The sequence below is a fragment of the Lampetra fluviatilis genome, chromosome 3 (assembly GCF_964198595.1).
Source record: "Lampetra fluviatilis chromosome 3, kcLamFluv1.1, whole genome shotgun sequence".
In the NCBI taxonomy this organism is placed as follows: Eukaryota; Metazoa; Chordata; class Hyperoartia; order Petromyzontiformes; family Petromyzontidae; genus Lampetra; species Lampetra fluviatilis.
In genome coordinates, this window is record NC_136277.1 from 26,480,524 (window position 1) to 26,494,856 (window position 14,333).

The 14,333-nt window shown below is 44.0% G+C and overlaps 1 protein-coding gene across 8 annotated transcripts in view; it reads left to right on the forward strand.

Annotated features, from left to right (window-relative positions):
• The window catches only part of LOC144955783 (zinc finger protein basonuclin-2-like), an 86,782-nt gene that overhangs the window by 56,780 nt on the left and 15,669 nt on the right, over positions 1 to 14,333 (forward strand). For 5 of the 8 annotated variants that reach the window (XM_078885936.1, XM_078885933.1, XM_078885932.1 and 2 more), the window contains one exon: positions 730 to 965. In XM_078885936.1, the coding sequence (XP_078742062.1) occupies positions 730 to 965 (236 nt within the window). The remainder of the gene's footprint in view (positions 1 to 729; positions 966 to 14,333) is intronic. The other 3 variants (XM_078885937.1, XM_078885938.1, XM_078885939.1) reach the window with 1 other exon arrangement.

Consider the following 14,333-nt stretch of genomic DNA (forward strand, 5'->3'; position numbering starts at 1 on the left):
GAAACCGACTGTCACGCATTTGCCAAGATCCATTAACGACCAACACCCAGGGCAGTATTTTTTTGTACCGTCTAATCGTTATTTTCGCCATACACAAAACGGCCCGTTCGTCAATCCGCTGGCAGGTGATGGCCTCCTCATGCCGTGCGGGTCAAGGGGTTATTTGACCGAACGTCACCACGCTGGTCAGTGCGGGGCTGGTGAAGCAAATTTCTATAGGTGTCCACACATCCGATCTTATCATACGTACGCCTCTAACTTCAGTGTCGAGTGAGTCAGCTACTTGACATTGTACTGTGATGTTAAACAGCAGACTTGACAGTTATTTGCATGCAAATCATTCCTTATCTCACGTACATGCGCTCTCTTCTCGAGTGCAGTGAAGCATTTCCCCACGTTTAACGTAGTTCGCGCTTGACTTTATCCATTGACCTATTTGTGCGTGGTGTAATCAGCGTTTTCTATGTATGCTCACTTATCCGACCTCTTCACATATCTGTCGATACCTCAACAGGCAGCAAGATCTCAGATATAAGACGCCGTGCAGCGCTGTGACATCAGCACCCTTGCGAATAGCTTACCACATCAGGACGCTACCGAAATTGTCGCTGTTATTATCATTATAATCATTCGACGGCAAAACGCGCAAGTCCTTTCGCTCACAATGTTGAACGCCTTTTCCTTTGCGGCGGTGGTGGGTGGTGCTGTTGGGCGTGCTCGCGTGTGCAGCGCTGGACAAGTTGAGCACGCAGCACCTCTACCACCCGACGCAGGTGGAGATCGTGCAGTCCAACGTGGTGTTCGACATCAGCAGCCTCATGCTGTACGGCACGCAGGCCGTGCCCATACGCCTCAAGATCCTCCTCGACCGTCTCTTCAGCGTGCTCAAGCAGGAGGAGGTGCTGCAGATCCTGCACGGCCTGGACTGGACACTGCGTGACTACGTCCGGGGATACATACTCCAGGTACGCACGCGCGTTTATCCGCGCGACATCCCCGACGTCCTTCGCAAACCCCGTCCGAGCTCCACGGCGGCCGGCCGCAGCGCTCGTCTTTCCGCGCGTGTTCCCTCACGTGGTTCGACGTTGGGAATTCCCTCCCATCCATCTGTTTTCCCAAATTCTTGTCAACCTTGCTCGATGGGGGGAAAAATCAACGTGCGCGAATCGTTATCTACGGCACCTTCAGTCATTGTTTGCTGGCCGTTTGGTATTTTGGGCCTTTGTGTGCTCAGCATTTGTGATATCCAACAATAGTTTTAAAACAAGAGTTTTATTCGTCTTAAATTAAACATTTGCACTGGGACAAGTTAATTTCCTACTAATTTGAGTGGGGCCGTGCCTATATCATGTTAAGAGCCCTGCTGAGGCAGTGCTTAAAAGTCCACATTTCTTTGGCAGGTATATCCATGGGAAAATCCGCTTTACTGTTTAGAATCCCCTTAAGTCTTTAATTGATAAATTGTGAGAGTTAAAGTGGGTTTCCTGATCAATTCAGCTTGGGGAAATGGTCATATCCTGCTTTCAGTGGTGGAAATTCCACATTCCTATGCTGGAGGCGAGTATTACAAGAGCGCAACCGATGTGAACTGCCCCACAAATTGATACTCGTGGGCTTTGCCGACCTCCGGCCTGGATGTGAAGTCGGACTCTTGCAATTGAAAGCCATGCATTTGGCTGCTGTGCCACACAATCGTGTTTAATATTCACACATTACATTTTTTTAAGTGCAAATTTATCTGTAAAAAAATACCCGCACAAGAGATGGTTAGAGCCAATGGTGTTGATGCTACGACACACGTCACCAAAATGTTCTCTAGATCCCGTAACGATTGCACACTCGTCGCCTGACATATAAGGCAAATTAATCCTGTTTTCAACTATTATCGTATACTACAAATTCCTTCATGATACTCGGTCCATGATGTTTATTTTTTCATAATTGCAGTTTGCTTTAAAACAAATTCCCATTCCATGCATATGGCTGCTTGGCTGAATATTAGTGAACATTCCGTCTGCACCTGACTTGAGAAAATATGTTGTTATTTGTCTTGCTTGACCTGTCACTTATTACGTACGTCTCCTGAAGTGGCAGTGTTTTAATGCGGTATTTTTTTATGATTAGGGTGTAAAATGTGCCGGTAATGTTGTCGTTATTGTTATAATAGGCCTGTGTTCTTTTTTTTATTGGCTCTGTTCAATAATAGCCAGACACATCATAAATGTGCTCCGTATACTCCCGACCTCCTGCTGCACCCACTCACCTGACTGCGGTTTTATTTATACATCTGAGCTGCCATCTGCAATAAAACACTCTTGAGCAAGCTCCGCAAACACAATAAGTCGTACGTTTGCTCAGTAACATTTTGCAGTGCTGAAGGTATACCGTATATATTAGTTCATATCACGGCTATGATAACGGCAGTTTTTTTTGTACGTTTTATTTTGTTGCCTTGTTCACGAGGCACGCTGCCACTGTGTAATGGCCAGCAAGCTGGACTTCTGGCAAAAACCAGAGGCATCCGGTTCAATCTCTTTGCCGCAACAGTTGACACAATGGGGATATTTCTTAAACCCCTCCACAGTCACTCTGTTTTCCCAGCAGTGTAAACGGGTACATCACAGTTGGTCTCAAAGGCAGGTCATGTGTGGTGGGCAGAAGTGTGTGGGTGTGCTCCCATGACTTCCAAGTCGTCTGGTCAGCGTGGAAAATTATTCTGAAAAACCCTCTCGGGGTTGGGGGGGGGGGCTCGCTAAAGCTCACTTGATTGACTTTACTGTATATACTTCACGTCTCCCAAGATGGATGGCCAGCATGAAAGAGTAGGCCAAAAATACCCTCTACAGGGGCCCCCTAGAACCCGATTGAAAGTGGTGGCCGTTCCACCAGCAGTTGCGTAAGCAAGCAGTTGCAGGGCTGCACCTTTACCTTGTACTGCATTCATGATCATATAAAGTTAAATATACTTGTCAGGGTGGCTTTATTACACCCATGAGATGGCACTCTTCTGTATTTTACGGAGCACTAGAGCCCGCTTGAACATATGTGAATTTATGTTTTGTTACTTCGGTACGTAATACATTCAATTCATCACACTAGTACAATCCTTTTGACATATACAAAACAATTATAATATGCTGTTACAGTTATGACCAGTGATGCAATTACAGTGAGATATTTACATCTCCATGTCACCGTTTTGTTGCGCGTCACAATTTTTGGAGGATTGTGTTCGTTAAAGGGAAAGTGTATTTGCATTGCGTAGGTACAGATATGTAAATGCTTTAAAATACACTTGTTTACACATATTATGAAAAAACGTGAGAAATTGTGACATGCCATCAAAGTGATTTAGTGTGGTGCTCCCTTCGAGTAGTGTAATTAAGTACTTCCTTTGGCTAATTGGGAGTCATAACCGATGACTTCTTAAAATTAACCTTACCGATGTAGCTTGTCATTATAATTGACACGCAAACAAAGGGCTCTATTGGGAGGTGTGAATATTCGGTGGTACAGCAATTGGGAAGGTGCCGGCCCAGATGTGCGTGCACTGAACGACGAACCTGACCACCCTGGTTCGATTCCCGGCCATGGCTAGAGCACCCGAGTGATATCCGAAGCAGTCCTGGTTGGCTGCGTCCCCTTTACCCCCCACCCGCTTCAACCACCGTGGTGAAGTAAGGTCAAACGGACCCCATGACTGACACGCCACGGTGGTGGAGGGGGGTGGTGGGGTGGGTGGGGAGGGAGCAGGCCTGTCATCCAGCAGTGGATTGATGAATCGCTGGAAATTATAAAAATTAACATTATTACCGCTCAAGTGTCCGTCAAGGCTTCGGATAGGGGCACCTCCCAGGACCGTTTAGAAACCTAACCGAAGCTTGAAAAACACTTGGCTTTGTCAGACGCTTCAAAGCTCGGTGCCAGGTGGTCCTCAGTCAGAGTTTTTAGTTCCCTAGCTCAGGTGGTGTTTTGGGTTATGTGGTTTTTAAACTGCTCGGCTCATTGGATCCATGCATGCATTAGCCCCTCGGGGGGGGGGGGGGGAGGGGGGCTGGGGAAGGGGGCCCGTTGCTGGAAAGACAGGAGGGAATACTTTTCGTGCACAGTAATAGGTGTGTATGCCTAGGTAGTAAAAAAAAAGAACCTCATAAGAAAAGGAAAATGCTCAAAGCTTGCACTTGTTGGGTCCCCAAACAGAAATCCTCTCTCTCTGTCAGCGGAAATAACCCCACAGAAAGAAAAAAAATGTAGGTAAAGAAAAACCCCATCAACGTAGAAATGAATGGCCAGGAAATTCTGCTCGACATTTCTAGTAAAAGCAGCTGTCCGCCTATAGCAACTGCTCGCGATGAGCTTAACCACATGCGACAAACCCAAAGACTTCTTTTGATGTGTTGGAATGCATCGCACGGTTTTATTTGATGCAATAAAACCAATTAAATTGCAATTAGGTAAATTATAATAAACTAAAAAATTCAATAAAAAATTTAAGATTTAAAAACCGGGATTGCAGATGTAAATTCACGCACACGTGTAGAATGCCCTGGGTAATTATGTGTATTAGCAGTGGTGTCGTACACACCTCTGTTACTTCCAGAGTTGAAACTCGCTTTACTCTGAAGTACCCGGCCTCAGATAGAGAAAATAGTTTTGCCGTTGTCACCAACGTGAGGGCAATTGTGCTGTGAGCCTCGTGTCCTAAGACAAAGAATCCGTTCAGAACTCTCACGGAACATTGCATTACCCCATTGCTCTAAAATGGTCCGTGAAAGAAGGGATCATGGAAAACTGCTTCTGAGATCTCTTCAAGTGGTTCCTTATCCACAACAGGAGGCAGTTCTTTCTGATCCACCCTGAGATAAATGATCGTCGTTTGACAGTCACACAAAATATTTCGTTTTTTTTTATTCTAAACGCGAAACGGAATTTTACGTGAAGTCGTTGGTGACCGGGCTGGGACCATCAGCTCGCTACGTTTGAGAACAACTTTTTAATCACTGGCGGCTGTCCCACATCTGAACACAGGTTCTAAAATCTGGCATTCTCCGATGCCAGATCAGCACTTTGACCTCTGAGTGACCCAGCCACCTCCTTGGATTAAAACATTTAAATGAATATGATCGAATCACTGAATCCTTGCAACAGTTAAGGAGCATGCAAACGAGCCTCAATCTTGACAAAGGCAGAAACTAAAAGAATGTTTAACAAAAAATGCCATGTAACAAAGGTTTAAATTGTAGGCTTGGGATTCGCTATATTGTTCGTTTTAAGTGGACACAAGATATCCAAACCACCAAGCCATGCTATTAATGTAAAGAAGAGAATAGCGATTATTGCGAGGTTAAACGTACTCTACAGGCGTGAGCAAAAGGCTGTGATGTGTTTAAATTCACGAGGCATCGTTATTTCAAGTACTTATACAAATGATCATATGCTGCAAATTCAGGCAATAACATTAAACTAAAATGACAAGTGTGAGATTCCAACGCTGAACCTTGAAATGTGAAAACACACAATGGCATGCGATTAGCTTAATCATTCATTCATATATCAAATATGAGTTAATTATAGCCTCTTAACACTTGGCCAAGGGGGAATTCTTTTCCGCTTGCCGTAGAAGCTTATTACCCTGTTGTGCATGCAAAAAGTGATCAATATAATTGTTTTTTTATTGATAATTTTCAAACGTAGAGAATGTGTTCCACGTTACTCTCCCACAATTGAAGCATATTTTACAAATAACTCACAGCGCTTTGACAATCCCCGGCTTGACAAAGGTTCACCACACATCGCATCGATCCTGGGGATTTCTTGACCATACTTCACCACGATAAGCAGTGTTAAACAGTGTGCATTGGTGAAGGCAGTTGATGGAGAGGATGCCTGAAGGCGGGGGGGGGGGACATCACCGGTTTGGATGTCTGTCCACCACTCATGCTAGCCGAGACCACTGCAAACCACCGCCGCTCCTTCCCATTCGCGAACATACGTCACGGTGCTTAAATATTCACGTCGCAGCATACGGATCTTGTATTTTGTAAAAAATAAAAAAAATCCAATAAATGTGCAATGGCAAAAAACGCCAACGTGGAATTTTTGCGCAGTCGTTGAGGGTCACTGTACAAGTTGTTCTCTCGTGACTGTGGTTCCCATGTGCCCAGGCGACATGCCGAAATATCGAGAGTGGAAGTGCGTCATCTCGAGCTGCGGTGGAAATTCTGTGCCATTGGCGGTGTGGTGAATCTAACACGGGGACGCACATTCTCAAGCATTTTGGCCAAGGTCGCTCTCAAATAAATAAATAAACGGGTACAGGGGCAGGGTGAAGGGGGGGCAGAGTTACCCAGAGGTAGTGAGGCAAACATCAGCGATCAACGAATGGGAACGAAGGGGCTCATGCCGGAAGTGATAGCGGTGTCAATTGATGGCATTGAATTCCAAAAGGGGGCCGATAACCGCCACCTATCCCACCCCTCCCGCCCATTTTTTTTTTACGTAAACATTTTTGATCGTCATACAAGAACAACCAAGGATGCAGTGGGAATTTCAAAAGGGAGGGAAGAACAACACGTTGAGCAGTTATATTTATGGGACATTTTTTTTGCCAGTGTCAAAATGATTAAATAAGTAAGTCGAGTTTTTACCCTTTTCTGGCAATAAAACAGAAGTTGTGTTAAGATGTTCAAAGACCAAACAGTTGCCTATTGCAAGGCATCAAGTCGGCATTAACCACACGTACTTGTGGCAAAAACGTGAACACAAATGTTCTTATAATCTATGCATTCTGCTTGAAACCGACTGGCCCTACACCAAGAGACGGCTATCTATTTGTTACTCTTAGGTTATTTCGGTAAAGTCACGTAGGTAAAAAATAAAATTGAAAGTGAATAAAAGTAATAATGGAAATAAAATAAAATAATCAATCACGACGTTTCGGAGGCAACACAAGTCTCCGTCATCAGGTGGGACCGTCACAGCTAAAATTACTGCATCAAGTGGGGTAATTTTAGCTGTGACGGTCCGACCTGATGACGGAGACTTGTGTTGCCTCCGAAACGTCGTGATTAATATTTTATTTCATTTCCATTATTACTTTTATTAACTTTTAATTGTATTTTTTACCTACGTGACTTTACCGAAAAAACCTAAGAGTATGAATCCTTGCAGTCACGAAAGCTTCAAATCTAGAATATATATTTGTTGTTTGAACTCCTTAACACCTGCTGTTTGCTTGTTTTTATTGGCAGAAAGGGTAAAAGAAAACTAAACCTCTACTTGTGATTTTTTTCCCATCGACAAGGACCAGCGTCAATGCACCCTCAACATTAGGGAACGGACCAGGGAATCTGGGCTCGCTAGGGGATAGCCCACCCCCCACTCCTTTTATGAGGGGGATTATTATTATTGAGTTATTGTTTATTGGAGGGAGAAGGGGTGGGGTGACTTGTACAATAAACCTCTGCCAAAACACGTGAGGTGCTGTTCGTGTAAGTGTAAAGCATGCCATGGGGAAGTTTTGCATCCAAAGCAAAACTTAAATTAATTTGAGATATTTGAAATTGTTGTTTTTTTAAATAAAGAAATAACCCAGTAAATAATTAATGCAATGGTCGATTGTCTGACGAGTATTGGGGAATTGTGTTTTTTGTGCGTGTGCTATCTTTACCGAATTACTGGTACTTAAGAGACTCATGGTGAAGGAATGTTGAGGCAATGTTTCCAGTGAGGCTGCATTGCATAAGAATGACTCTTTGGTTCTTTCGGTAAAGTCACGTAGAAAGAAAATAAACTACGAAAGCTTCAAATCAAGTTTGCATAATAACTGTTTCATTATCGTGCGTCTGCAGCGTTATACGTGGGTTGGGTTTGATCCTCATGTTGACTTTTCAAATCACTCATCAATTCGCTCTTTAGTAGTTCAGCGCAAGTGAAAATGCGCAATAGATTGTACTGCATTGTTACAACACTTCCTAAATATTTCTAGATTTGAAGCTTTGGTGACTGCAAGGAATCATATTCTTAGGTTTTTTCGGTAAAGTCACGTAGGTAAAACATCAAATTTAATGAAAATAAAATAAAACAAAAATCACGATGTTTCGGAGGCAACACAAGTCTCCGTCATCAGGTGGGACCGTCACAGCCGAATTAGCTGCATCAAGTTCCTAAATACCGTGCACAAACTCATGATATGGTGATTGTGGAGCAGTATGGATAACATTCATTTGTAGCCATCGGCCTGTGCCTTTCCAAACCAATGTTATCCTGCAGGGTTTGTTTAAGCATAGAACCTCGAGACTGGTTTCTTAAACATTGCAGTATTTTAACGTTCCGCTATTCTTTACGTCAATAGTTGTAATGTGTCGCTGTTAATATTAGCAGAGTGCTTCCAGCCCGTGTAACCCTGTCATGAACTTGCGCTTCTTTGCCATTGTGTTTTTGGCGATATTATGTTTGCACACCCAAGACAGTGAACGTTCAATAATGTATACAATCAGTCCTTTTAAAACAACTGCACAGTACGTGTTTGTATATGAGTTCAGCTTTCTCTCGTGGATGCTGGGGCATTCATTGTGTGTGTCAGGCCTCTATGTCAGTGTGAAATCTATAATCCGTTTTTTCCCACCATCACGACAGGGCCCAACAGTGTAAAATACGTGTTGGTACCCCTTTTGATGTCTTTTTACGATATACCGCATGTTACTTGGCACCATGTCCGACGTTTCGCTCCATGCGGTGGGTGCTTCGTTGGAAATCAGACCGAACAATACGCAGTATAACCTACACCGTAGTCCTCTTCATATTAAGCTACAAACATCAATATCGTAGTGCTTACACGCCTGACCCCACGGCTCTGTTGATGTTGCATGAGAACTAATCACTCCATGTGACTAACGCCACCGTACAAAGGGCTTGCACTCACATTCACGTGCCCGCTGCGTTCAATTCATCTTGCCAATTAATCTTCCATATAATTTCTATTTAATGTGTGTGCAAGTAGATTGCCTATGACCAAATCACTCAGGATTTGTTGAAGCTACGCAGGGCTGAGCCTGGACAGTGCCTGGATGGGTGACCAGCATGAGTAAAACAGGTGTTGCTGAAATTCCTCATTCATGTGGCAGGGGCTATGTTTTAAGCAGAGGGCAATGCAGAAAAATCCATCGTTGTGTTAATCTATGCTTCCCGCCTTTACCAACCCACGCTGACCAGCACGGTGAAGTATGGTCGGATAACCCGCATAACCTGCATTTATGTGGGGAGGTCCTCATCCAGCAGTGGATTGGCAAAGGGGTTGTACGTGCACGTACAACATTGGATGGGTGCAAGGCGTGATTGTCGCATGGGGATGGCGGATATACAAGCCGGAGAATTGCGTTCATAGGCACAGAACTGGGAATTCTTATTAATTTATGCACATCTATTTATTTACGACTGGTTGAGTTGTGAATTTATGAGCTCAGTGCACAGCTTTGTCATACTGTAATATATATATTAAAGTTTTTTTGTTTTGGTGGCAGGGGTTAACGCGCTGAGGGAAGCTTTTGTATTGTTAGGCAAGGTATTTTTCGTTACATTATCTCGCCCCGTGAAAGTTGGGTGAGGTAATGTATCGGCACATCGGTGTCACCTTTGGCGATGCCAGCAATGACCCTGACTGCACGGCTCGGACGAATGCCTAGCGATCGTACGGGGCAGCGCATTAGGAGCGGAGCGGGGGCGCACTGCGCTTATCGACCGGGGGGCCTCACTGCGCAGGTATCGAAATTCCTCCGCTCCCTAAAATAGACCGCTTTAATGACGGCGGCTGATGGACCTAAAAGCTAAATAATTGAAGAGTACAAGATGCATACGAAGATCAATGTGCTCCCTCTAAGAGCCGCGGGGTTAACTTCTTAAGGTATTTTCCGGGCGACAGTCCTGCCCCCTCAAACCCCGTACAGTGTCCTGTTGTGAAATATTATTTATGCATGCAATGATTTATGTAATAGATAATTTTTGTACTGCTTAACATATGCCACGGTTTCACGCACTCAACAATTCTCTTTTATTTCGCGGCGTTTGTTTAAAACGATGTTGAAGTCGTCGCGTTGGAGAATTCCTGCGAGGTTGCAGCGTGCAGAAAGAGGGTTGCCACCCTGCGTTTGTACCAAGGTTAAAATATTACCTTCTGCCTCCCTATTACTGAATTACCAGTAATTTACACACGTCGTGTGCAGATAAGTGCTGAGCTATGCTTTGCAAGGAGAACAGCTCTAAATCTGTCCCGCATAAAGTATGCGTGTTTTGGTTAAAACAAGCAAAAACACAGCGTGACAGCGGGAATAGAAATGAAACAGCTTTCGGATTCTTCTAAGTTTTATCGCTGTTTTTGGAACTTGACAAAAGAAATAAATTGTGTGGCGAGTCACAAATATAGGTAAATGATGAGCAAAAAAATTATCAGTTAAAGATTTACGTTTGTTGATGCCATGTGCGTATGGGAAAGACCCCACTTTCGCGTAAATAAACAAAAGGCTTCACGACCAAAAAAGAGAAGGTTTATTGGATGGGATTTCAGACAACAATGAGAGAGAGAGAGAAAACTGAAAGTGCCGCGTGTACACATTCTGCGTGGAGCATTGGCTGCCGATGGCCCGTTCGCTTCGTTGGACCCGCCGTCGCTGCGAGGCGATGTGGGTGGCGCAGGGAAACTCTCACTTAGAATGTCGTGCCACGGAGACCGCTCGATCTGCGGGAATCAAGCGCCGGGATCGAAGTGTGGCGACGGCACTTGCCGCTGCCGACGGCACTTGCTCGGCCACCGTTGACTCATCGCCCTCGAGCCGAGGGAGTTGGTCCGCTACCACTTGGGGTGGCAACTGCTGCCAGTGTCCACCGTGGAGAAAGAATCTTAGCGTACATACTGTCTCTTTTATTCGACGCATACTTGGAATTTATTTTCATATATTTTCCGTATGTCATTTGGATCCCCCCCCTCCCTCCTCGCCAAACATGAAATTCTCCCTCGGACATAATACAGTGCCCTGTTAATCACGTTTTCTTCACAAAACAGATACTACGGTGTGACCTTGCTACCCTACACATTTGTTGGCTGTAGATAAAATGCTTCGAGAAAATAATTGTTCGCGTTTGCCACCATAGGTAGTACCGATAAGCCATTTTCTGGGCAGCGGCTCAAGCACCATATAATTTAAGTACCGAGAGGAATTGCTGTTATACACTCGATCTTTATTTCTGTTGAACACGGAACGACGGTGCCAAACTGGCCGTGCGCACGCACACACACACACATTTACTCACAGCGCCTGGTCCCGCGGATCCTCTGGGGTTATGTTGAAGAACAGGGAGGCTTATCCGGCTTGTCTTACCTTTTGCAACATTCGGCTAACAGTAGCCCTGGAGGGAAAAGGCGCATTGTGTTGGCTAAAGCCAATTTGTGTTTTTTTGAAGGCACATCTGAAGAAGTTGAATTCTTAAAAGCTGGTCGAGCATGCCGCCGTGCATGTTTCAGTTTATTAAACAAATCAAAACAAAGATCGCTTGAGATCTTCTACAAGCAGATCAATAGCTTTGGCTGAAAAAAAACATTTTTGAGCCAAAGCTATTGAAACATATATTTTTTTTACCCAGCTGTTTTAACACTTTATTTTTCTCACATATTTCATATCCATGCGGTCCGTATATAAAGTCAGACAATGAGGTCCATTTGCTTGAGCGTACAATAGCGGCATTCAAAGAATCTATCACCTGATCTTGCAAATGCCGCCTTAATTTTTGTTCCCATTTTTTTTAAAGGACATAATTGTTTTCTTGCCTGAGAACAGTGAGAGTGATACACTTATCTCTTGCGATGACCTCATGCTGAACCCAATGGTACCGTCTCCGCTCTCATTAATCAGCCCTTACATTCCAAGGTGCTCTGCCTTCGAATGGCTGATGAGCCATTAGCTGACAAAGCACTGTTCCGTGCACTTTTCCTCAGCTTAAGTGCATGGCTTGAGCCTGCTCTCCCTCCCTCTCACCCGTAATTTACCGTACTTGCTAGTCGTGAAGTTTGGAGGCGTCCAATCATCATTGGCAGTGAATTGGCCGCAAGTGAAAAACCCCGCGGGGGCTTTGTAGCGGCTGAGTTTTTAAACCTTCGCTGTCCGTGGCTGTGACGGCACCTTGTTGAAAAAGCCCCAGTTTGAGCAAAAAGTGGTGGCTGCATGTCATCAACGATTGAAATGTTTACAGATATTATTTGGCCAAAGATGTGACAATAAAGTCCTCATGGTCATCATCATCGTCGGTGGCCATATTCAATTTACTGCTAGATGAAGGCCTGCCCAAGCTGCCGCAGCCTCTCCCGATCCTGCCATCTCATTAATATTGGTTGTCAAAGAAAATGTCTGTCTAATTTGGCCAGAGTCGTTCATACCATTCGGCTAAATATAATATTCCCATATCATTCTCATAACCTGTTGATAACCGATTCTCACGTGCACGATTTGATGCATGTATAGTGAGCCGTAAGAATTTAATTGAATCGATCATTTGGTGCATAATTGTGCATCTATGATTCAGAATTAATCAGCAAGCACATCGATGCACAAATGGCTCATGCCTGTATATTTAATGATCAAACTGATGCTTTTATACGGGAAATATATATTGTTGCTTCATAATAACCTACAGTTTTACAATATTCAATTTCACGACACAACTCTTTTACGAGTAAACATATTTAAATTTGGCTCCTATTTTGTGAATGGATCATTATTTTTCGCACTGTATTTGAGTATTGTACATTAAGTGGTGTCTTCAAAACTATTCGTACGTTGAAAATGGTTTTAATATAAGCTGTCCATAAAGCTTTCTTACTTTATATTAAAAGCATATGTATGTAAACTATTGAAAAGCAGTTTGAATTGTGTAGTTGAAATGTTAGCCACGTATCCCTTCGACGGTTAAGTTTGGTAAACCGAAAGGCTTGAGTGATCTTCATCGGCACATATAACATAATTATTATCTGCAATCGCACCCGCGATGTTGTTGGTTGAACACCTGGGACTGCGTCAAAGCTCAGAGCGATGAAGGGTGTTACCAATGTTGCGGCAGACATCTGGAGGTTTAGACACTTGATGGATGAACTCGTCACAGTGCCAAGCACGCGCGCGTGTGTGTGCTTAGTTTTACTGCGACTGCCTAATTTTGGAAACCATGAGAATAACAATTGGATTTATTTAATCATAGTTGATACCTTAAAGGATGCTCTGCATTTCTGGAGGAGTTGACGTGGGGGATTTAAGAGGATCGCCGCCCGTTGTTTCAACTGCCACGCCTGGAGATAGGCCTCGGCGATCTCCCCGCGCCATGGCCGCATTCACACAGAGCAGTGCGTCGGATGGTTATTGTTCCAGATGTTGGGATTGCGATGAGGGACGTCTACGTATTCCGTGAGAATCAGCTGGCACAGTTTATGAAGGGGGACAAGCCACTACTTGCACGAGACGCACAAGTTGTGCCGCTGTTGACATTTGGCCTCGGTGCCAGGCTCTTTTGGCCAAAAGGTAACACCGTGTACACCGCTGACTCCAGGCAAAGCTTTAAAAATGTATGCCGTCATATCGGTTGGGTGGCCGGTTTTTTTAAGACGTTATTAAATGTAACACTAATAACGAGAACAACTGGGGAACAGGGCATCTGCAGCGCCTGGATATTTTGTTGGCTTGGTGACTCCTGATTAGGTCACACTGGGTTGATAGCACAACAGAGTGAAATAATCATTACCATGCTATACACACAAAACAATGTCGAGCTCTATATAAAGATTCTATGGCTGAAGCCAGCCAAACCGACGCATACGAGTCCCAGCAGACGCAGCGCTATAGTGGCTGATACGGCGGCAAAATGGGAACTTAGAGAAATGCTTGTGGCTCTGCTTTGAAAGTGTAGACCAGTTAAAAATCCATCCTGTGCGTAGTGAATGTTTGCTGGCACAGGTTTTGAAAGGACAGCATGCCGTGTATAATCATTTAAACCCTCCATTTACGTGTGCCGACCTGTGTTCGGATTTGAAAGAGACGGTGCATACGAGTTGATAGGCCATTGTATTGTCAACAGAGGAGTTAGCTGATTTTTGCCATTATTTCACAGATATATTAAAAGGTGAGAATCATAACCAAGATGCAGATTTCATGAGCATTCAAATTAAAATTCCTTAAAGAATGATAGAATATGCAATGAGATTGTCATTAACACATTTTGTTTGTTTGTTATATATACTATCTGTGCTTATTTAAAACATTTTTACGGCTACAGTGATCAAACTTGTATCTGTAAAGACT